The sequence below is a fragment of the Rhinolophus ferrumequinum genome, chromosome 18 (assembly GCF_004115265.2).
Source record: "Rhinolophus ferrumequinum isolate MPI-CBG mRhiFer1 chromosome 18, mRhiFer1_v1.p, whole genome shotgun sequence".
NCBI classification, from domain to species: domain Eukaryota; kingdom Metazoa; phylum Chordata; class Mammalia; order Chiroptera; family Rhinolophidae; genus Rhinolophus; species Rhinolophus ferrumequinum.
Genome location: NC_046301.1, coordinates 58,913,824 through 58,935,506, shown reverse-complemented (window position 1 = coordinate 58,935,506; position 21,683 = coordinate 58,913,824). Strand labels below are relative to the sequence as shown.

At 52.3% G+C, this 21,683-nt stretch overlaps 1 protein-coding gene and 1 non-coding gene across 6 annotated transcripts in view; both read left to right on the top strand.

The window, feature by feature from the left end:
- Positions 1 to 3,189, top strand: part of UHRF1 (ubiquitin like with PHD and ring finger domains 1) — a 39,551-nt gene extending 36,362 nt beyond the window's left edge. For all 5 annotated transcript variants that reach the window (XM_033134817.1, XM_033134815.1, XM_033134816.1 and 2 more), the window contains exon 17: positions 1,685 to 3,189. In XM_033134817.1, coding sequence (XP_032990708.1) covers positions 1,685 to 1,831 — 147 coding nt within the window. In that variant the 3' untranslated portion in view covers positions 1,832 to 3,189. The remainder of the gene's footprint in view (positions 1 to 1,684) is intronic.
- A 12,014-nt stretch (positions 3,190 to 15,203) lies between these two features.
- On the top strand, positions 15,204 to 15,277 carry TRNAR-CCU (transfer RNA arginine (anticodon CCU)). Its single transcript has one exon. It is a non-coding gene; the product is annotated as a tRNA-Arg (tRNA).
- Positions 15,278 to 21,683: the final 6,406 nt, after the last annotated feature.

Genomic DNA, 21,683 nt, shown 5'->3' with positions numbered 1-21,683 from the left:
AGGGGGAGCTTGCAAAAGGTCAGGCAGAAAGGGACCGATCACTGGGATTTCAGGGACCGAGCATCTCAGGTTAGTCATATGTGTCAAAGTGCTGACACTGAAGGAAGAGGGTACCGACATTTATGTGTCTGCCTGTGCAACTGTGGTCATAGCTCCCAGAAGCTCAGCAGCTCAGCATGTGAGGGCCTCGATGGGAAAATGGCTTGGACACCCACCCCCATGTCCTGGTACCTGATTTTTTTTTTAACCTTATTAAAAAGTTATTTTACTGCAGTAAAATACACACATAACTTTTTAAGTGTATAGCCCAGTGGCATTAAGTACATATAAAATGTTGTACAACTATCTCCAGAACTTTCATCTTCCTACACATAAACTCTGTCCCCAATAAACACTAACTCCCCTCTCTGCCCCCAGCCCCTGGCACCACCATCTACTTCCTGTCTCTATTAATCTGCCTCCTAGGGACCGCCTATGAGTGGAACCATGTAGCACTTGTCCTGTGTCTGTCTTATTTCACTGAGTATAACGTCTTCAGGGTTCATCCATGTTGCCGCGTGTATCAGAAATTCTTTTTCAAGGCTGAATAATATTCCATTGTCCCGATGACCACATTTTGTATATCGTGCATTTGTTGATGGACACTTGGGTTGTTTCCAGCTTTTGGCTGCTATGAATCATGCAGCAACACAAAACCTGATTTTGAACGTGGACCCGAATCTTAGTTATGTTGTGCAGAAAGAGCTACCTTCTGTCTCTGGAATCAAGGCTATAAGCTTTATATTGAAAAAAGAATTCAGGAGTTTTAAAAAATAGGAAACAAGCCTCAGTGTGCATCTGCTGTTCAGTGTGGAGTCAGCAGGCTTTCCTGACCTGTACTCCCTTACCCAGTTCCCTGATGCCATCCTTCAGGTGTGTGCACCTGTGCAGGTGTTTATGGACCTGTGTGCATTGTCTCCGCCCAGGTGGGTAGCATCTTCCCCATTTTTCTGATTGGGAAGTTGGTTCTCCAGGGCCTGTCTGCTTCGTTGCTCTGTTTCTACTTGGCTTTCTTCCCGAGGCATTACTTAGTTGAGAATTGAGCTTGAACCCAGAAGTCTGGCTCAGTACCAGAATTTATTCCTTTCCCCCTTTTTCTCATTGATGCATATTTATTCTCATTGATGCATATTTATTGAGCATCTGCTATGGGTAAGGTCCTGTGTTTGGTGCCAGGAGGGTCAACAAGATGTAGCTCCAAATTGCAGGGTAGCGTCTGGCCTGTTAGAGATAAACACATTAGTAAATAAGATGATTCCAGAAGATGGAAGGTGCTGTTTTAAGGCAAACTGGGTGAGGCGATAGGATTGGCTGTGGTGGGGCCGCTTCGGATATTCCAGAAGAGTCAGGGAAGGGTCCTCTGAGGAGGTGACTTGAGCCAAGGCGGAGAGAGCCAGAGGACAAACCTGTTAGGTGGTGTGACCTGCACGTGCCTAGGGGCCAGGATGAGCTTGTAGTCTTTGAGGAGTCCTGGGGAGGCCAGGCTGGTGATGGGTGGTGGCAAGTGATAGAAAGTGAGACCGAGGGTCAGGAGGGCCCTCTGGATCCTGTGAGAAGTCAGTAATTGCTCCTGACCCTGTTGACAGGGACAGTGGGTGGCCCCATTGATGTGGACGGCACGTCTCACCTGCCTGCTCTCTTGTAGGATTGCCTGGACAGATCCTTCCGGGCCCAGGTGTTCAGCTGCCCCGCCTGCCGCTATGACCTGGGCCGGAACTACGCCATGCAGGTGAACCAGCCGCTTCAGACAGTCCTCAACCAGCTCTTCCCCGGCTACGGCAACGGCCGGTGATCCTCAAGCACTTCTCACCGGGCGTTTTTAAAAAACGCATCAGAGGGGTCTTTGGGCCCCCCCCCTTTTTAGTGGGCTTAACTTAAGCAGGTAGTTTTCCCTCTACTCCCTAAAAAGTCTTGTCTTCCTGTTTTTTGTTTTTTGTTTTGTTTTAATCTATAAATTTTCAGGAATTTTGTATTATGGCTCAAAGAAAGAAAGAAAGTTGGACAGTGTTTTACCTTGCTTTTTTAAAAAAACTACAAAGCCTGCAGAGTATCAGCGAAAAACAAAATTTTTCTGAAGATGGAATTAGAAATGACTTGGCCTGAGGACCGCTTATGTTCCCAACGTCAAGTTCTCAGAAGTTCCTATGAGGAGGCATTGGCTGCCTAGAACGATCTTTTCCACGTGTGTGGGTTTGGCCCCCAAAGCTGAAAGCAAGTGTACCTTTCTGACAGAATTGTATCCCCCCAAACCCAGCAGGACGGTGCCTGGTGGTGGCCCTGGGTGTGGCATGGCCCCACCATCATCATCAGGACATTGTTGAAAGGAAAAGAGGAAAGATCCCGTTGAGCCCAGTTTAAACTCTGGCCTCAAAGCCATCTGCCACCAGTCGGCTTCCGTGTTTAAGACCACACGCAGTGGCCTGTGTCCCTTGAGCAGAGTTGAGGCCACACAGAAGCTACCTCCGCTGGACTCTACGGGGGGCTGGGTGTGCCACCAGTGCTGTCTGATCTGTAATGCCACGGACACAGATGTACAAAGCCATGTTCAAGTGCCTTTGGTCCTTTCTTTCTTTCTAAACACAGGGCTGTTTTTAGCACTGAATTAATGAAAATGCCAACCAGAGTCTCAGACTGCCCAATCAGTTCTTCCTTAGACCAGGTGAGTGTTTAGGGATGAGTTGAGTTTTGTTCCTTCAAATTAAATTTTCATTTTGCCAATTCAGAGTTACAGGAGGGAGTTTGTTTTTAAAGTAAACACTTTCTCTAAATGAAATTTTTTTTTTTTTTTGTAGTTACTGTATATGTACCAAGAAATATATAACTTAGGGTTTGGTTGTTTTTGGGTTTTGTTTTTGGTTGGTTTGTGTTTTTTATTTTTATTTTTTTGGTTTTGTATTGGAATGATTTGTTAAGTTTTCTAACTTTACCAAAGTTTGCAGCTTATACCTCAATAGAACAGGGATATTTTAAATCACATAACTGCAGACAAACTGGAGCAATATTGTTTGAAAAGTTTTTTTTTTCCTCATTATTATTAGGTTGTTAATGTATTAGGAAGAAATGACAAAATCCTGTGTAGGCATTTTCTAGAAGTTCCATATTTTTTGTCCAGATTTTAGATTCTCAGAATAAATGTCTTTTACAGATGTATTTGGTGTGTCTTCTATTTGCAAATCGCTTTGTAGCCCAGTGGACACTGGGCAGTGATTCTAACTGCCACTCTGGAGGGCTTTGGCTTTGACCTTTAGGGGAGTCAGCAAACTACAGCCACGGGGTCAAATCCAGCTTAGAGTGGGAGGTCACTTATTCTCACTAAGGTGGGTGTTACTGTCCCCATTTACATTTGAGGAAACTGAGGCTGCAGTGGTCCCCTACTAGACCAGCTCTACCTTGAGTGGGCGTCACCAGCCTGAATTATCAACCAAGCAGTTGAACGACCCTTAGAAAGGGTGTCCGTGGGACTGGGGAAATATGGGCACACCAGGGGGTGTGGGGACCGAAGACCTGAAATGCTATTTCCAGCAGAAGTCAGGCCAAGCAGATTTAAAAATCGACTCCAGGGCAGGTAATGGTGCTGAATTCTGCAGATGCCATTATTCACATCGACCTATTACCGGTGCCTTTTATTGATGGTTGTTAGGTAATGGCGTGGGCAGATCTGATTTAATAAACATAAAAGTTCTGCCTATTTTGGTCCTGAAAACATGTCAAGAGTGTCCTTGAAAATAGTATGCTAAGTGCCCGAAGGCTGTCACATGATCATCTCCAGCACAGGGCACCATTGACAGACGAGGGATGCTGGGGAGTAGGTTGATGGGAGGAGTGGGGGCAGTGCTAATGGAGGCTGCAGGGCTTCTGGAGTGACGGAAATCTGCATCTGGTGACAGTTGCACGTATCTGTGGATATACTGGAGTCCATTGAATGCACACTGGGTGAATTGAACGGTATGGAAATTATATAAAAAATATGAGATGTGGGCATGACATAAAAATAGGAAAAATACTCAGCTATGCGGAATGGGAAAAAGTCCACAATATATCCCTAAGTGGGCCCTGCACAGGGACAGAACCCACTGAAGTGGGTTCATGGTCAAAATTGTGGTATTTTGGGATGTTTCTCATTTATTTTTTTATTGGGGAATCTTGGGGAACAGTGTTTCTCCAGGGCCCATCAGCTCCAAGTCGTCCTTCAGTCTAGTTGTGGAGGGCTCAGCTCTTAAGTCCAGTTGGCGTTTTCAACCTGTAGTTGCAGGGGGCGCAGCCCACCCACCACCCCATGCAGGAATTGAACTGGCAACCTTGTTGACAGCTGTGAGCTCTAACCAACTGAGCCATCCGGCTGCCCAGGATGTTTCTCATTTTCAAAGTTAACAATGTCATTGCTAAAAATTAGCAAAACTCAGAAGTGTATTTGTGCAACCACTATGCAGAAATACTCAAGAGTAGTAGGTGTATTTCTTTCCTGGTAGATTAAAAAAAATTTTTTAATAGCTTGATTGAAATAACATGTTTCCACGAAAATAAGACCTAACTGGAAAATAAGCCCTAGCATGATTTTTCAGGATGCTCATAATATAAGCCCTAATGCGTCTTTTGGAGCAAAAATTAATATAAGACTTGGTCTTATTTTCGGGGAAATACGGTAGGGCTTATTTTATGAGCATCCTGAAAAATCATGCTAGGGCTTATTTTCCACTTAGGTCTTATTTTCGGGGAAACACGGTATATATCATGTGGCCATTCAGTTCACCCATTTAAAGTGTATAGTTCAGTGGTTTTTAGCATATTCACAGAATTATGCAACCATCACCACTGTCTAGTTCCGGAAGATTCTTATCACCCTAAAAGGAAAACCCAAACTCACTAGCAGTCACTCCCCACCCCCTTCCCCAGCCTGACAACCACAAATCCACTCGGTCTCTGGATTTGCCTGTTCTGGACAGTTCATGCGCTACTTGGTCTTGGTCTCGTGTTCAAGGTTCATCCACGTTGCAGTGAGTGTCAGTGCTTCACTCTTTTATAAAGCTGAATAAGATTTCAGTGTATGGATGGGCCACATTTTTAAATCCACCTTGAATTTTTAATGCAAAACTTCCTTCTTTCCCTCCATCCCAGGTTATAAAATTAATACACAATCCCTTTAGAACATTTGGAAACTGACTACATGAAGAAAAAGTCAAAATAGTATCCTGCCACCAAGAGGGTTGCCTTTTTCCAGCTTTATTTGTTCATGTATATGTATCAATACTGTAATATTGTAACATCCTCAGAACAACCCTTGGTATAGTTTTGACAGCCATTTTGCAGGTGAGGCATAGAGAGGTTAAGTGGTTTACCTAAAGAGATGACAAAACCAGGGTACATATGTACTTATATATATATATTTCTTTGCATGTTTTACATGTAAATTTAAAGAACAAAATTGGAACAGTGCTGTATATTCTGCCTTGTGCCCAGTTTCCTACTGATTTCAGTCTATTTATCAAGTAGCCACTGTCTAGCACCTTAGTAAACAAACATGTATGTCCTGGTCTGGTGTATCATATTTTTGTGTCTGCTTACAAATGTGAAACAACCAAACGAGTGTCTAGAGGTACATGTAGATCTGCCTTTGTCATTGCTACATAGTATTCCAGAGTACCCCGTGCTACAAGTTACTCATCCCACACCCATGGATATTTAGAACAAAACATTGGGAACAATTGTTTGCAGTGCTGCCGCAAGCAAGCATCTTTGAACCGTGAAAGCTCCGGAGCCTTTCTTAGGATATATGACCTCCAGGAATATAGTGTACATGCACTGAAAATGTCATTAGAAAACGCCGTTGCCGGGTTTCTACTGCTCCCTGTGAAATGGGGGCGTGCCCACACCTCTTTCTGATACACAATTGATGATAATAGTAAACCTTAATTAAATGCTCACTATGCGAGGCCACATGGGCAAACCCTTTATGTGCCTCCTCACAATTCTGGCCACATTCCCAGGAAAGGAACAGACGGGGGTGGGGGGGAAGGGTGTGATGTGTGTGTGTGTCTGTGTGTTACCATCACATCCATTTCACGGGAAACAGGCCCCTCCCTCCCTCCCCCCCGCCGTGAGGTTACCTCGTTGGAGGCCGCCCAGAGAGAGGCGTGAGGGCCCCTCTGAGCTCTGCACTAAGTCAGGTAACACCAAACTCTTCGCCTCCCTTACCTTTTAGGGAACTAGGGCAAGGGCATCTAACTTTATATGGAAGGCCTTGCCTCTATACAAAGGTTTGTTGATTGTGATGGAAATGAACGTGATTAATCCTGTCGGGGGTGGGGAGGGCGCTTGCTGCTTGATTTTTTATTTCTCCAGTTCTCAGTTCTCCTCATTTGCAGAATGGGTTTCATTGGAGCTATTCTTCCTAACTCGGGACTTTGCGAATTGGGGAACTCTGCGCCCAAATTCCGGCTACGGGTCTCGAACCCCTTCGCCACGACTCCCCGGCTGGGTGCTGATGTTGTGCAGGGTCTCACGTACTCAGTTGCCTCCAGATAACCGGGGCGGGGCCGGGGCCGTGATTGGCATCCTCCCCAGCCAGTCCGCGCCTCGGGTTGACTCCACAAGCCAATACCTGCCTGCCCCCGTGCGATCATTGGGCGGTCCCCGAGCGTCCTTGTCAATCCGAGCCCCATCCGCCGTTCGGTTGGTAGTGGCCGCCTTGGCTGGCGTGCGCCGTCTCCAATGAGAGTGGAGCCGGTCAGCCGGCACGTGGGTGGGCGCCGGCGTGTCGTGGCCAACTAGCCAATGGGGAGGCGAGGCCGGCTCCTGTACCCACCCAATCGAGGCGCCCGGGGGCGGGCCGTGAGGTGTTGATGGGCCCGGCGGGGGGGAGGGGCGGAGCTGTCAGAGTCAGCCAATGGGCACGCGGGCGTGGGTTCGGGGGCCAATAGCGGCCGGGGCGGAGCTGGTGCGCGGCCTCATAAGCCCCGCCCGGGGCGCTCGCGGAGGGCTCGGCCGCCAGCGACCGAGCGGGGCCCGGCCCGAGCGGAGCTTGGGGGTGCGACGCCGAGGGCGGGGGAGCGCGCGCCGCTGCTCCGGACCGGGCCGCGCGCGCCGCCTCAGGTGAGCCCGGGGTGGGCGGCCGCCGCGTCCGAGCGCGGGCTCCGCCACCTCCCCTGCGCCGCGCCGGGGGCTGAGGGCGAGCGGGCGCCCGGGACTCGAGGCCCAGGCCTCGGGCGCGGCCTGCTAGGGCCGCAGCCACCGCGCTTTGTCCCGGCCCGCGAGGCGGTTGGGGGCGTTAACCGCCCGACCCGGGGCGCCGGCCAGGCCTCGGGTGGGGGCGGCGCGGACGGACAATGGTGGGGTCGGGGGCGGGAGGCGGGGGCGACTTGCCCCGGCCGGGGGCGCGCGGGGGCTGGGCTCCGGCGTCCCCGCCGACCCCGCACAAAAGATGACAGCGTGGGTGGCCCGGCCGGGCCGGCCCTACCCGGCTGGGCCGTTCTATTATTCACGACAGCCTTAATAATTAAAGAAAAAATAATTATAATGGGGAGATCCCAGGCCCTGGGTGGAACCCTCCTTCGTTTCCGGCCTTTTGGGCACCCGTGGGGTTAACGGGGCGCTTTCCAGGGGTGCCTCCCGAAATGTCCATCATTGCATCCTACCCCTCTCCCCGAGTCAACCCACAGTACCATCCCGGCTTCCCAACTTGACCCCCCATCTCCTTGAGCCCCACTAAATTAAGCATGCAATCGGGATCTTTTATTTTAAAAAATGTATCCGTTTGCTATGCACATCACAGCTTCCACACGCGTTTCCATGTCCCTCCCCCTCTTAGCCCCATCACCACCTCAAAGCCCCCTTTCTCTGTAGCAATAAATCGTGGAGTCGCTCCCGCATTGAACCCCTGGGGCTGTCCCATCCACCCCCGTCGGAGACAGGGGACGGATACATTCTGAAAGGGATCTGCCCCGGGATGTGCAAGGGCTCCGGTCTGCGCTCCGTGGTCTCTATGACACCAGGGGGATTGGGGTATATGTCCACCTGAGCACGGTGGAAGGTTTTGTAGATTTTTTTTTTTTTGCTGGGGGTGGGGGAGGTGTGAACTGCGCTTTGGTGTGTCCCATCTGGTTAGGGGAGGATGCTTTTGTTTTAATAATTCAGGTGCACCTGGGGAACTCTTTCCCGAGTTATGAAACTAGTGAGAAGGTGGTTCAGTTCATTGGAGCCCAGTGGTCCTGTAATATGTAAAGAGTGTGTCCTTTTTCATGTGTTTCTGTCAATGACATTTGTTCGTCAAGCTCCTTTGGGTCCCACTGGATGCTGGCACTGTCTTAAGGTCTCAAGATACCTGCCCTATCCCTCTGTCTCAACAGCCATTTATCCCACTGTCCCCAGGCTGGAGAAAGCCCCTAAAATGGACTCATTAGATGACTCCTATGGGTTTTTATTGCTGCTGTGTAAGAGCTAATGACTTCCCCCTAATTCTCAAATAATAGCTTCCTTATGAGGCGTGGGGAAGGTTTGTCAACTCACTGGTTGGCCTTTTCTTGCCACCCGTGCAAAAGCAGTGGGCAGCCTCTCTGTCTTTGCAGTTTGTCTTTTGGAACCCGAAGGACGGAGTGTAAGTCAGAGTCAACTTGTGATTATCTGAGTCGAGGGTTTCTGAAACTCACTGGCCCTCTTTCTGTACTTCTGATTGGATGCTTGGCAGATCGCATTGTCCCCAGACAGTGAGGGGGACTCCGTGATGGTCAGACCACCGTGTCGAATGGGGGATGCAAGGGGACGGTGGAGGTGCAGCTGCACAAATGCTCCCAGGTGTTGCATGGCATGTGTAAGCTGCTACTGTGTCAGGTGCCTAGTGGGGGTCTGCCTGAGTGTGTAGTTGTCCAGACGTGATATGTATACGGATATTACTTAGTAACAATTGACTTTCTTGCATTTTCTAACCTTTGCCTCTGGAGAATGGGCTTCTAAGGAGCAGGTAAATGTTAGAGCTTGATGGGTTGTTCAGGACCCCGCCCCGCCTTTGTTCTACTTTTCTGTCTCCTAGAGAACACCCTTCCTCAGTCCCTGTGCCTTTCTGCAGGAGAGTTCTGGGGAGGTCAGGGGCCTTCCTTGTCCCTCCATTTTCCCCCCTTCACGCCTGCCCCCTCTGCTTTTACTTGATCCCACATTGCTCCACCTCCTCTGCTGGTTTCTTATGCCCTGCCCCCTTCCCCTGGCGGGCCCAGTGGAGCATCTGCCCTGGGGCGCCCATCTGTTCCTTGGTTCCGTCTGACAACTGTGAAGATGGGCACTGGGGATGTTTGAGTGCCGAGGCATGTTTTGGGGATTCCCTGACTTCAGGGGGCTTCAGGTCTAGTGGGAGAAAGGGAGAGAGGGGTGTCCTGGGGTGTGGTCACAGCTGTTACAGTAGTGTGGAGCCCACTGCACTTGGGACTGGCTCAGGGAGGGGGCAGGACGAGGTGATGGATGTCGAGGACGGAGGAGGGACCAGGCGTGGGCAAATGAGCATTTCCGGTTGGCTTTCTTCCTGGGATCTGGATTCAGAGCTGCGGTGTGGGTTTCAGTGCTGTGTGACCTTGGGCCAGTCACTTGCTCAAGAACAAAATGGGGTGGTCACTAAACCTTCCCAAGTAGGGTGGAGGGGTGGAGAGCAAGTGAACTGCAGGCAGATGACAGAACTGAGGGCTCTGCACCTGCTGGGTCACCACCAGGCCGCACTGAGGTTTCTGGCTGTGCTCCAAAGCCCTGCCACTCAGTGGCCACAGCCCTTACCTGCCCCCCAACTCCCCGGGCGCCTCCGCTTCTGGCTGAGGATGCTGGACAGCAAAGGACAGGACTGAACCTGGACTCCATTCTGACCGGCTGTTCTTGGCCGTGTCCTTGGCTTCCTGTCCTCCTCGTCATTCCCTACACAGGCTTCCGAGTCTGAGGAGCTGGGTTCACATCCCTCCCCCAGGGCAGGTCACATCATGTCTCTAGGCCTTGCTTTCCTCATCTGTAAAATGGGTATAGTGAGAACCCAGCCCTAGTCGTGAGGATCAAAAAGCAGAGGATGAAAGGCTCTGAAGTGCTTCACATGGCGCCAGGGAACTGTGAACCCTGAGATGGTTTATTACCACTGGGGCGCTGTCTGGTTCTGCCAGGGTCTCCCGCTCACCCTTTTGCACACCTGGGCCAGATCCTTCTCTGTGAGGGGCCGTCTTGGGCACTGTGGGATGTTGAGCAGCATCACTGGCTCCCACCCACTTGATATCAACAGCACTCCCTTTACCCCCAGTTGTGACAACATCATTGTCCCAGACATTCATTGCCCAGTGTCCCCTGAGGGACACAGTCACCCCCAGGTGAGACCCTCTCACTTAACCTTTAACCCTGCAGCAGCCTGATATTTGGCCATGTCCCTATGTAAGGCAAGTTCCAGTTCCCTTTGTCCCCTTCCTCCCTCCCAGTCTTCAACAGGGAGGGGCTTGTATTTGCAAATTGTGTCCAGTCTGTGCTCCTCAGCCTTGCTATCCGGGTCCCTCCTAACTGTTACTGCCTTTCCCGCACTCTTCCCAGCCTGCAGCTTCCATCCCCCACCAGCCCCAGGAGAGGAGCTCTCAGACACACCCACGCCACCTGACTCTCACCTTGTCTTTGGTGCAGGCGTCTTTCTGGCTGTTTCTTGGCCTCTGAGCCCTAGCAGATCCCCTGCCCAGGCTTCCGTACCTGGCCACGGGACCCCTTCCTGTCGATTAGCTTCACAGTTTTACTGGACTTGAAGGTAACTTCTTTAATGCTCGCCTCTTCCAGAACAGTAATGTACGTGAAGTCATGAGACTGTTAATATGCTAGTTGCAGATACGTTTACACAAAAAAATGAATTTAACGATGATGTGTTGTTTTTTTTTAAAGTTTGTATCACCTCAACTACTGAAGCCTGAGCGGATCAATGAATTGATTGTGTTGTTGCTGGATGAAGTGGTTTTCGAGTTTACTCCCTACTTTGACTTGGCTTGTGCTGGGAGCGTCTCGGTAGTTAGAGAAAGTGCCCTGACTGCCAGTTTTTACTCCTGCTTTGAGGAGCTTTAAAACCCTTCAGTGGCTTCCTCTTGTTCTTGGAAAAAAATTCCAGACCCCTTCCTGTGGCCTTCCTGCTCTGTCCTCTGTGGCCCCTTCCCTCTCTCCCTGTCCCATCACTCCCCTCTGTGTGCCTGCATCTCCTTAGTCTCACCAGTTTACCTGCCTAGTCTTCCTGCCTTAGCGCCTTTGCACTTGCTGAACCGTCTCCCAGAATGCTGTTCTCTCGCGCCTCTCCCCACCTGGCGCCTTGTCATTCAGGTCTCAGCAGAGATGCCAGCCCTGACCACACTGCCGAAATTCTCCCTTCCAGTGACCCCTTCTCCCACCCTCCCTTTTCTTCTTTGCACTTAATACTGCCAGAAAGACATATTAATCTGTTTATGTATTTATTGTCTGTCTCATCCACGAGGGTAAGCTTTTTTTTTGTAAAGGGTCAGAGAGTAACTATTTTCACCTTTGCAGGACCGGCAGCTCCTGTCCCAACTACTCTGCTCTGCTGTAGTAGCACAAAAGTGTGGAAATGAGTGAGTGTGCCTGTGTTCCAATAAAACTTTATTTGTGGACATAGAAATGTGAATTTCATACACTTTTCACGTGTCATAAGCTGTTTTCCTTCTTCTGATTTTTTCCCCCCACCCATCCAACAGTTAAAAATGTCAAAACCATTCTTAGCTTGCAGGCCATACAAAAACAGGCGGTGGGCTAGGTTTGAACCTTGGCTGAAGATTGGGAAGGTGTTAGGTCCACGCTGTGGAAGTGGCGTCTGTCTTGGTTGCCGTGTGTCTCTCCAGCACCTAGGGCGTTTCCTGGTGTACAGTGTGTGTTCAGTAAACGTTTGTTTGTTTGAAAGAATGGATTTCCATCTTTTTTATGTCAAAGCATTTAAAGTCATAGTCTATACTTTAAAAAATGGATTGTGGGTTGTTTTGAGGGCGATTAAAAGTGCAGCGGATTTAAGAAAATGTTATGACTCCATCCACCCCGAAAACCTCAAAATGAAAGAGAAAATAAAGAACATGTAAATGGGCAAATATTTTGCTGTTTGCGATGCCTGACTTGCATTCTGACTCACGGCGCTCCCTTTGCTTTGCACCCCATCAGAAGATTGGTAAGGAGTGTACTTGGCCTTAAAGAGTTTGTTTTGGCCTGGCAGAAGCTGAGGGTTTAAAAGGAAGACACTGTTTCCCAGTCATTTGGTTTTGTAACCATCTGACCCAATACTAGCGCCCCCATTGGAAGGGGTGACTAGTCCTGGGAGGTGCTTTCTGCGGTCTCCCAGCCACTGGTCTGCGTGGGACACTTGTGAAGAGGTAGCTTTCATGGGTGCGACATTTGAGCTTTGTGGGACAAGTGGACGATGGGATGGCCGTGGACCAGCCATGTTGGGTGACGAATGATGGTGTCGCCTGCACATCCTGGCCTCACTCCTCCACCTTGGCTTTTGGGAGCAAAGACTGACCTGATGAGTGATTTTCGAGCCAAGCAGATTTTTAATGTCTCAGATTTGGTACTGTCCCAGGAACGTTTTGACTTGTCGGGGAAGCGCACCGTTAATTTATGGTCATGCCTTCTTTACTTGATTGAAATAAATAACCTGGAGAGGGTTACTCAGAACTTCTTGGCTTAACAAAGTTGCCTGTCTTTTTTTTGGCTTGTCTCGATCTTTATCTACCTCCCCTCTTTTCTTCTCTTGTCCCACCCCAGTGGTTCCAGTGGACGAGAGGGTGTTGATGAAAAGTTTGTATTAAGCCATCTTTGTTGCCCCATGGACGGGCTGTGTCTTGGGCTCTGACTCTCCGGGGTAGAGGCCTTGAGTGTGTTTGTTCAGTGGACAAAGAATAACAATCAGAAAGCCAGCCGCCCAGGGCTGCAGTGCCCGAATGGGTCTCCGGGTACAGAATAGAACAATAACCAATGTAGGATTTGGCGCTGTCGGCTGGCACCAGTGATGGCAGTTATGGCGTTCCAGTAAGCCTGTACGGCTAGCTGTGAAGGACTCAGCATTTGTCCTCAGCACCCACTTCCCTTCTGTGTTTGCATTTGGACCCAAAGAATGGCAACTTCTGGGCAGGTAGGGCTGGAGGTGGGCCTCCCTTCATGGTTTCATGGCTGCTGCCTCCAGTCTCGGGAGAGAACATGGAGAGAAATGAATCGTGTCAGATGAGCTGGCAGTGGATCCGGAATTGTGCTTTGTGCACAAGAAGTGAGAGGATGGATCAGGAGGCCTCCTTTGAGCCAGAGCCAGTCTGAAGCCGCCAGCAGGAGCGGTGATGGCCCGACGACGGGCGTGCGGGGATCCCCAGACAAGTGGGGTGGAACCGGGCTGTGTGCGCAGCTGGAACTTGGGACCCCAGCATGCCCAGTGTCCTGTCTCGACCTGGACAGCCCTCGATCTGCTAGCTGGGTGCCCCAAGTGGGCGAGGGGGACCTTGGCCAGGAAGGTGGACTGGGAGATTCCATCATTTTCTTGCTGGACCCTTCAAATCCCTGATGTTCCCCGATTCTCTCCCTTAAAATCCCATCTGTCAGAAAGGGTCAGCTCTAAGCAGGGTGGGCTTCCTATCTTAGGTGGGCAGCTGTATGGATCTGATTATCTTGGTCACGAGTTGAGAGAATCGCTCCGTCTCTAGCTGGCATGTGAGTAAAGCCCCTGGAATTTAAACTCTTGATTTATTGCTTCATTCCAGCTCCTTCCCCCCAAGGAAGAGTAGGGAGTTGGTAGAGAAAGCTAGTTCTCTGGCACCCTTTTGTAGAAGTAGGTATCTCGTTTTCACTGCCTCCCTGGGCTGCAGCGGATGGAAGCCACACAGTCATCTTGGCCACTGCGGCCTCCCTGCGTCCTGCCTGCACCAAAGGCAGGGCAGAGCCCTGGGCTGAGCTGACGAGCAAGGTCGTTCATCGAGGAACTGGCTTCTCTGCGTGGCCATCCCTCTCCACGGGCCCAATGGAAGGAACGATATAGATGGTCGGATGGATGGACGGATGGACAGGCAGAGCATATTAGCTGCTACCTGTTCCCCCGAAAATAAGACCAGGTCTTATATTAAGTTTTGCTCCAAAAGACGCATTAGGGCTTATGTTCAGGGGATGTCCTCCTGAAAAATCATGCTAGGGCTTATTTTCTGGGTAGGTCTTATTTTCGGGGAAGCACGGTAACAGAGCTGCAGCAGGTGGGGGTGGTCAGGTTCAAGCTGATGGTCGCAGAGACGTCGGAGAGAGTGGCCTCAGTGACATTTCACTCGGCCTCTGTGAACTCCCAACCCATGTCATCCGATAACCTCGAGGCAAAGATACACAATCGAGTATGGAAGAAGGCCTGTCATGCGTGGTTCTTGGTTTGGGATTCAATGGCTTGTTTTCGTGACTCTGGCTGGCCCGTGGCTTTCCAGTGGACACACAGCCGTTGGACATGCCCTTCAGCCCTGTGTCCCGGGAGGGTATTGACCTTTATTTGGTGAGTGCGACACTTGCGGTTTAGCCTGCATGCGTGTGGCCAGGTGCTTGTGGCGGCCCAATGAGCAGTGTCTCCTGCCCACAGGGTCATGGGGCCATGGATGGTGCAGGGCTGGGGAGTACAGAGAGGACGGTGGAGGCCGTGGGGGAGCAGAATTGCCAAGATAGATGGAAACCAAGTCCTTGGAAGCACAGGACTGGGTGGCATTTGTGGCTCGGGTGGTGGCCAGAGAGGCAACAGAAGAGCCACCGTTTGAGCTGAGAGTTGTCATCCTGGATGGTGGTGAGCTGGTGTGCAGAGGAAGAGAGGCATGTAGAGGGGACACTGCGGGCTGAGGCCTGGGAGACCTGCGTGGAGAAGAGCACGAGGAGCTCGGGAAGCCGGGGAAGTTAAGGTGAACTTCCCGAGGGGTTAAGGTGAACCGGGGCCGCAGCTCTACCTTCGAGGAGCTTAGAGTCTGGTCCACGAGGCAGGACCAGAGTCGTTGGAGTCACTGGGAGAGCCATGTGACAGCTGTTTAACGATGGGCTCTGGTGTGCCCACCAGACCCTGAATTTTCTAGGACAGCCCCTCCTAAAATGCTCCAGCCCTGCCGTTTTTTAAAATATATTTTTTATCAAGAAAAAATATGTTTTCTTTTATCAAGAAAAAGATATTCACATACCGGGCTGGCCCGGTGGCTCAGGTGGTTGGAGCGCTGCGCTCCTAACGCTGAGGTCGCCGGTTCGATTCCCACATGGGCCAGTGAGTTGCACCCTCTACAGCTAAGATTGTGAACAACAGCTCTCCCTGGAGCTGGGCGGCTGTGAGCAGTTGGAGGTCGGCGTGAGCTACAGTGGGCTGCCGTGAGCAGTCGGCAGCCAGCGTGAGTGCTAGCAGCCATCGTGTGCTGCCATGAGTGGCCGGCCGGTGGCCGGTGTGAGTGGCCAGGAGCCATCGTGAGCGGCTGGCAGCCGGCGTGAGCTGCCGTGAGCTGCTGTGAGCGACAGGCGACCGACTCCCTCAGCTGGGGGGGTGAGGGGAGCGCGAGGCTCCTGACACCAGCGTGGGCCAGGGCGCTGTGTCCTACACAACTAGACTGAGAGACAACGGCTTAAACCGGAGTGTGGGGGAGGGGGAGGTGGGAGAAGGGGGGAAAAGATAGTCACATACCGTCAAATGCACCCTTTTAAAGTGGACAATTCCGTGGTTTTAGAACATTCACAGAGTCGTGCAGCTGTCACCCCTATAGTTCCAGAACATTTTTGTCACTCCAAAAGGAAACCCATACCTGTTAAACTGTCATTCCCTCAGTCCCCTCCTCAGCCCCTGACAACCACTAACCCACGTCCTGTCTGTGGACGCGCCTGTTCTGGACGTTTCCCATAAGTGGAATCACACACTGTGTGGCCTGTGTGTCCGGCTTCTCTCATGAGCCCCGTGTGCTCAGGTCCATCCACGCTGTGGGGAGTGTCGGCGCCTCCCTCCTTTGCATGGCTGAGTGATATTCCAGTGTGGGGACGGGCACATTGTGTGTATCCACTATCTGTTGATGGACATTACGGTAGTTTCTCCTTTTTTCTGCCCCTTCTTTTTCCCAAACTGTCTCAGAGTTCCCGAAGTCCAGGGCTGCAGCGTTCCGACTGCTCACCTAGCTCCCCCTCTGGGCAGAGGCAGCGAAGAAACGCTTTTTGGGGTACATCTTGGGGGCTGGGGCAGGGAGGGATCCGCATAGGGAGGCTGGAGTTAGGGAGGCCCAACCTGCGTGGTGGGGCTGGGCTTCCGGCACCGGGACGTCGGGCATGTGAGGCGCGGCGCCTCGGCTCGTCTGCAGGAGGCGCTCAGGCTGCCCTCGCACGCGCAGGTGGTGGGCTGCAGTACTCAGTGGTGTCCTCACGTCTCCGCCTTTCTCTTCCTCCAGCCGGCGCCGGGCAGGGTCTACCTGGGTTGGCGGTGGGTCCCCGCAGGACCTCTCAGTGCAGCCCCCGGGGCTCCGTGTGTCTGCCTCGTGGAGCAACGTGGCCGCCGCCCCATTGCTCTGGCTCGTCTGTTTCCTGTGTCCAGTGTGTTCTGGTGGACAGGCCTGGGGCTTTCCTGTCCCAGAGTCCACCACAGCGAGGGGCAGCAAGCGGTGCCCTGGTTCCTGCCTGGCCAGGTGCCGCTGCCACCCCTGCTAGTGCTGTCACCGCACTGGGCGATTTGGCCCACCTGCTTAGCTGGTGTCGTCCTGTGGGGACAGTGCCATTTGGGGAGAGGTGTGTATGTGACTCACTGTCTCCCTGGCAGAGGATACGGGTGACCTGGGGGGTCCCGAGTACCAGGGAGCTGTTCATGGTGCCGGGAAGATGCCATGAGAATGTGCGTGAACACTAAGTGACAAAGTGGCAACGGTGGACCTCCACCTCAACGTTGTATACAAACCCTAACTCCATGTGACCAAATAACTGCATGTGAGAGCTGAACCTACAAAAGCCTCAGGAGAAAACACAGGCGCAAGTATAAACCGACGTCTGAGGCAGCACCTTCCACTAAAGATGCAAGGCCAGCTCTGTGTGTAATTTAAAATTTTCTAGTAGCCACATGAAAAAGTAAAAAGAAACGGGTGAAATTAATTTGAATAATGTATTTTATTGAACCCAAATGTCCAAAATATTGTTTCAACGTGTACTCAGTATAAAAATTGTTAATGAGAGGTTTATACTCTTTTTTTTTTGTCCTGAGTTTCCACATCCTGTGTGTATTTCACACTTGACATCCTGGTGTATTTTACACTCAACATCCCGGTGTAGCTCACACTGACATTCTGGTGTGTTTCACAGTCAGCCCTGGGCCTCCACGGTCCGGTTCTTTGGGAAGACTGCGGTCCCCGGATGAGCCGACTGCTGTGATGGGGTGAGGGAGGCCGTAAATGGGGGCGCCTGGCCCCTTCTCAGCCCCTCAGAGTTCCTGGATCTGTTAGCTTCTAGCTGGGGAGATGAGACAGATTCAACACAAACCATGGCCACGTGAAGGGTGAGTGAGGAGGGCGAGACCCCCTGTGGTGGGGTGTAGCCGAGAGAGAGGCATTTCAGGGGCCAGGGAGGCGCAGAGGCTTTCGTGGGGCTGGTGGTGGGTTGGCCGTACAGCACAGTTGACCTTGCGAAGGGCAGGGCCTGAGCCCTGGAGGGCCTGTATGGCGGGGGGGTGCTGTGGGGAAGTGGGAACACGCTGAAAGCCCTGCTCTTGAGACTCTGCTGCTCACTCCGGCATGTCGGGCTCAGTGGCCAGCCCCCAGTGAGTTGGGCGGCCATGTCTGTGGCCTGGTCCTTCCCGTCGACCCTTGCATGCAGTGTCTCGTCTCTGACGGGGCTCAGAACCTTGCCCTCGCAGTGAGGGTTGAGGGTCCTGATGGTTGAGCTCAGGGCAGTGCATTTGTGGCATGGGTGCTGGCTGTACTGGGGGTCCCTCAACCTGCGATTCGAGATGTTTCCATGAAGGGAATTGGAGGGACTTGGAATGCTATGTAAGAAAGCTCAGGAGAGGGCCCCGTGTACAAGCATAGTTTGGAAATAATATCCCACAACTACAGATGGTCTTAAATGGCCTGAGGGCTCAAGGTGGGATTACCAGGTGGGGTCGGCAGCTGGAGGCTGGAACCCACGCACCTGGCCTGCCTGGGTTCAGATGCCGCCTCTGCTGAGTCTGTGTCCTTATCCCAAAATGGGGATGACGGTGGAGGCTTCTCTTCAAGGATGAGTGAGATTAATTGAATTCATGCGTGAAAATCCCTTAGCGAATTAGTTCCCATCCCAGGAGCGATTCTGTATCCAGGGGACACTAGGCAGTGTCTGGGGACATCTGCAGTTGTCACAGGTGGGGTGGGGGTGCTCCTGGTATTGGGTGGGAGACAGGGATGCTGCTCAAGCCCCCGCAGTGCCCAGGAGGCCGTCAACCCCCCGACCCCCCGACCCTGCTAGAAAATGTCCCTACTTGGAGCTCACCGGGCCCAGAGCTAGCCCTCAGTAGATTACAATAATGATTTTTCTCAGGGCTTCGGTCTTTCCTTTACTGTGAATCAAGGTGTTGCAATAGAAGTTTCTGAAATCACTTTCCACTCCAGAACAGCCCAGGGTTTTTGTGCTGCTGTTCCATATTTGTGCTGGGAAGGAAGTTAAGGAACAATCGAGGTTATTAGAAGGTTTTTCTTTTTCTGGAGCTTCTTTATTTTAATGGGGCAGGTAGGAGGGTTTGCCAGGGTTTTGTGGACCAGGAAGCTACGGTGGTGTTCCTGGGGGAGGCGGCCAGGTCGGAACTCGGAGCCCCGCGGCTTGTTCCACACGCCTCGTCAGGTTTTCTCGCCCAGTGAACTTGGTGTTTGATGTGTAGCCGCCAGCCTGGAGCGCTGAGGTGCTGGGGTGAACAGTGCCTCAGGCCTCTGCAGGACTGGGGAGGAGTGTGGATGTGCAGACGGGCCCCTGGCAGTGACGGGATGAGGTTTCGTGTTCCTCGGCTGTCTCCGCTTGGGCTCAGGTGTCCTAGGTGCGGCCACCGTGACACCAGATACCCGGAGATGCTGTTTCAGCGTCTCAATCCCGCTCCCTGAAGCCCCAGGTCTCCTGGATTCATTAATTTGGTCTTTAGTGAAAAGAAGGCCTGAAAACTTTGGAATCAGCCAAGTCGCAGGGGCTGTTTCCCTAATAAGCTGCCTTGAGGGATCTTTGTAAAAATAACTTATCTTGATGGTAAAAAGTCAGCAGTTAAGCGAGGCAAAACCAAAACAAGGCAGGCTTCCTGTAGTCCCTGGTGAGCGTCTGATGTGTATATTCAATCAGTGTGGAATTGGTGTGATCCCTCGGTGTGCTCTGGGGGTGCGGGGGGCGGTTTGGGGGTGCTGGACATTTTCCTTGCCCCAACAGGCTGATGTGGTTGTCGGGGGGCAAGGACCCCCATGTAGGCACTGGTGAGGTGGCCCTGTGACCACCATGCAGGGGGTCTTGTCACACAGGCTGGGCGCAGGGGAGGGCTGGGACCTCCATGTGGTCAGGATTGGTCAGTTGGTGAGGGAATGGGTGTTACTCCGTGACCCTGGCCCCCACGCACTGTGCAGGTGAGAGGTGGGAGGGCGTGCGTGAGACAGAAGGGCCCTGATGGAACCCCACCTTCCATTCGTCTGTCTGGAGCCTCAGCCAAGAATATTCGTCCCCAGGTCAGCGGTTTGGTGCTGAGCCTGGGCTGGGCTCCGGGGCACAGCCTATGAACGTGGGTTGAGGCCGTGGAGGGGGCCTGGCAAGAGTGGGTATCAGGAAACTGTCAGAACCCCGAAGCAGCTCCACAGTGACTGAACTGGCTGAGAGCCTCTCAGCTCTGATTGGTCCGCTAAATGTCGACGTTGCACCCCAGGTGCAGGTGAGGCTGGCGGGGGAAGCACTGAGGGCTGTGGGATTTGGGAAAGTCTTCTCTGGAAAGGGGGGCTGTGCTGGGGTCCTGTAGCACCCCCATGTACAGAAACCCCTAGCAGTCCAGAGGGACCGTGGGGGGACCAGCATCTCCCAGGCCCCATCCCAGGCAGTGCTTGGTTTGAAGTCTGGAGCCAGACCTCAGAATGGGACCTGAGCTTCCAAACCCTGTTGCTGCCACTGGTTGGGGCGAACAGTGCAGGCTCTTCAGGCCTCGGCGTCCTCACGTGCTTCTTCCCAGATGGTGACGAGCAGTAAACAGAGCAGTGTGCATTCATAAGTGCTCAGCATGGGGGCTGTCACCCCTGCCACCAAGCAGAAGCTTCAGTGACATTCCTCCAGCCGGCTGACTCCACCAGCCCCAGCCATGCAGAAGAAAACGGAGGTACACGACACCCCGATGGCTTGGGAGGCTGTTAGATGGCTCCATGGTTTTTGTGCCAGGCTAGGTGCCAAGTAGCCACCAAGGGACAATGGCCCCCAGGTGATGAGGACTAGAGAATGACTTGGTTGTAGAACTTGAGGAGTTGTGCTGCTTTAACCAGGTGGACTGCGGAGACTGCTCCCAGGTGACGTTGGGGCAGAGACGTGATGGCTCGAAGGTGTTAACCACAAGAAGATCTGGGACAAGAAGTTCCGAGTGGAAGAACAAATAGCACGTGAAAGGTCCTGATGTGGAAATGAGCTTGGCATATGGGAGGCTGAGAAGCAGGCTGGTGTGGCTGGAGTGTGATGAGCTGGCAAGGAGAGCAGTAGGTCCTGAGGTTCACAGTGGCCAGACCAAGTGGACCCTGCACGTGAGGTGCTGGACCCATGAACGGCAGGGAGAAGCCCTGGGAGGTGGCAATGATGTCAAAGATTCATGTGTTTTAAAAGACCTTCTGGTGGCTGTCAGGAGTAAAAGCAGGGGACTCCAGCAGTCAGCCCAGGTGAGCCGTGACCGTGGCTCAGAAGGTAGTCTGGGCCGAGGGTGGAGGACTGGACTGGGGTGAGTTTCGGAGGCTGCAGATCGACTAGCCCTCATGAATGGATTGGATGTGAGCGAAGTAGGAATTCTGACTCCCTGGTTGGAACAGCTGGTTTCAGTCCCCAGCTCCAACACGTCCTCCGCAGCTGTGTGACCTTGAGGAAGTCACTTAACCTATCTGTGCCTTATCTGTGATAAGGTGACATAGGCTGACTACCTGAGAGGATAATTGTGAGTGGAAGTGAGTTAGTACGCATGGAGCGATTGGCACAGTTCTCATGAGTGGTCATGTCACGGTGGAAACACCCGGTCCAGCATAGGAGGTGCTGGGAGAGCACTGGTTCTGGCTTCTCCCTGGATAGCCAAGGCAGGTTGGGCCTTAGTACCTCGTCCTGTTGCTTGTGTCAACCAGTCTTCCTTTCCTTTACTGTTCTCCCTTTTTAATCTCGTTTAGAGGGAGTCGAGATCTTAATGTTAGACCAGATCATGTCCACTTGGAAATGGGGACTTTGCAAGGGGGACAACCTTGTGCAGGGCATAAGGATTTGTGCCACTCCCCAACTCTGAACAGGTTTCTGTACTCGAATGAGGGCTTACGGGTGGGTCGGTCCTTGCAGGACATGTTGCCTTGGTCTGACGGAGAAATGGTGGGCAGGAAGTGGGGTTTGTGCAGAAGCCTGGGATCCTGGCGCCTGGCGCCTCGTTTTAGAGCTTGTGCGTGTCAGGCAAATCTCAAACGCTGTTTTTAATACTGTCATTATTAGAGAGA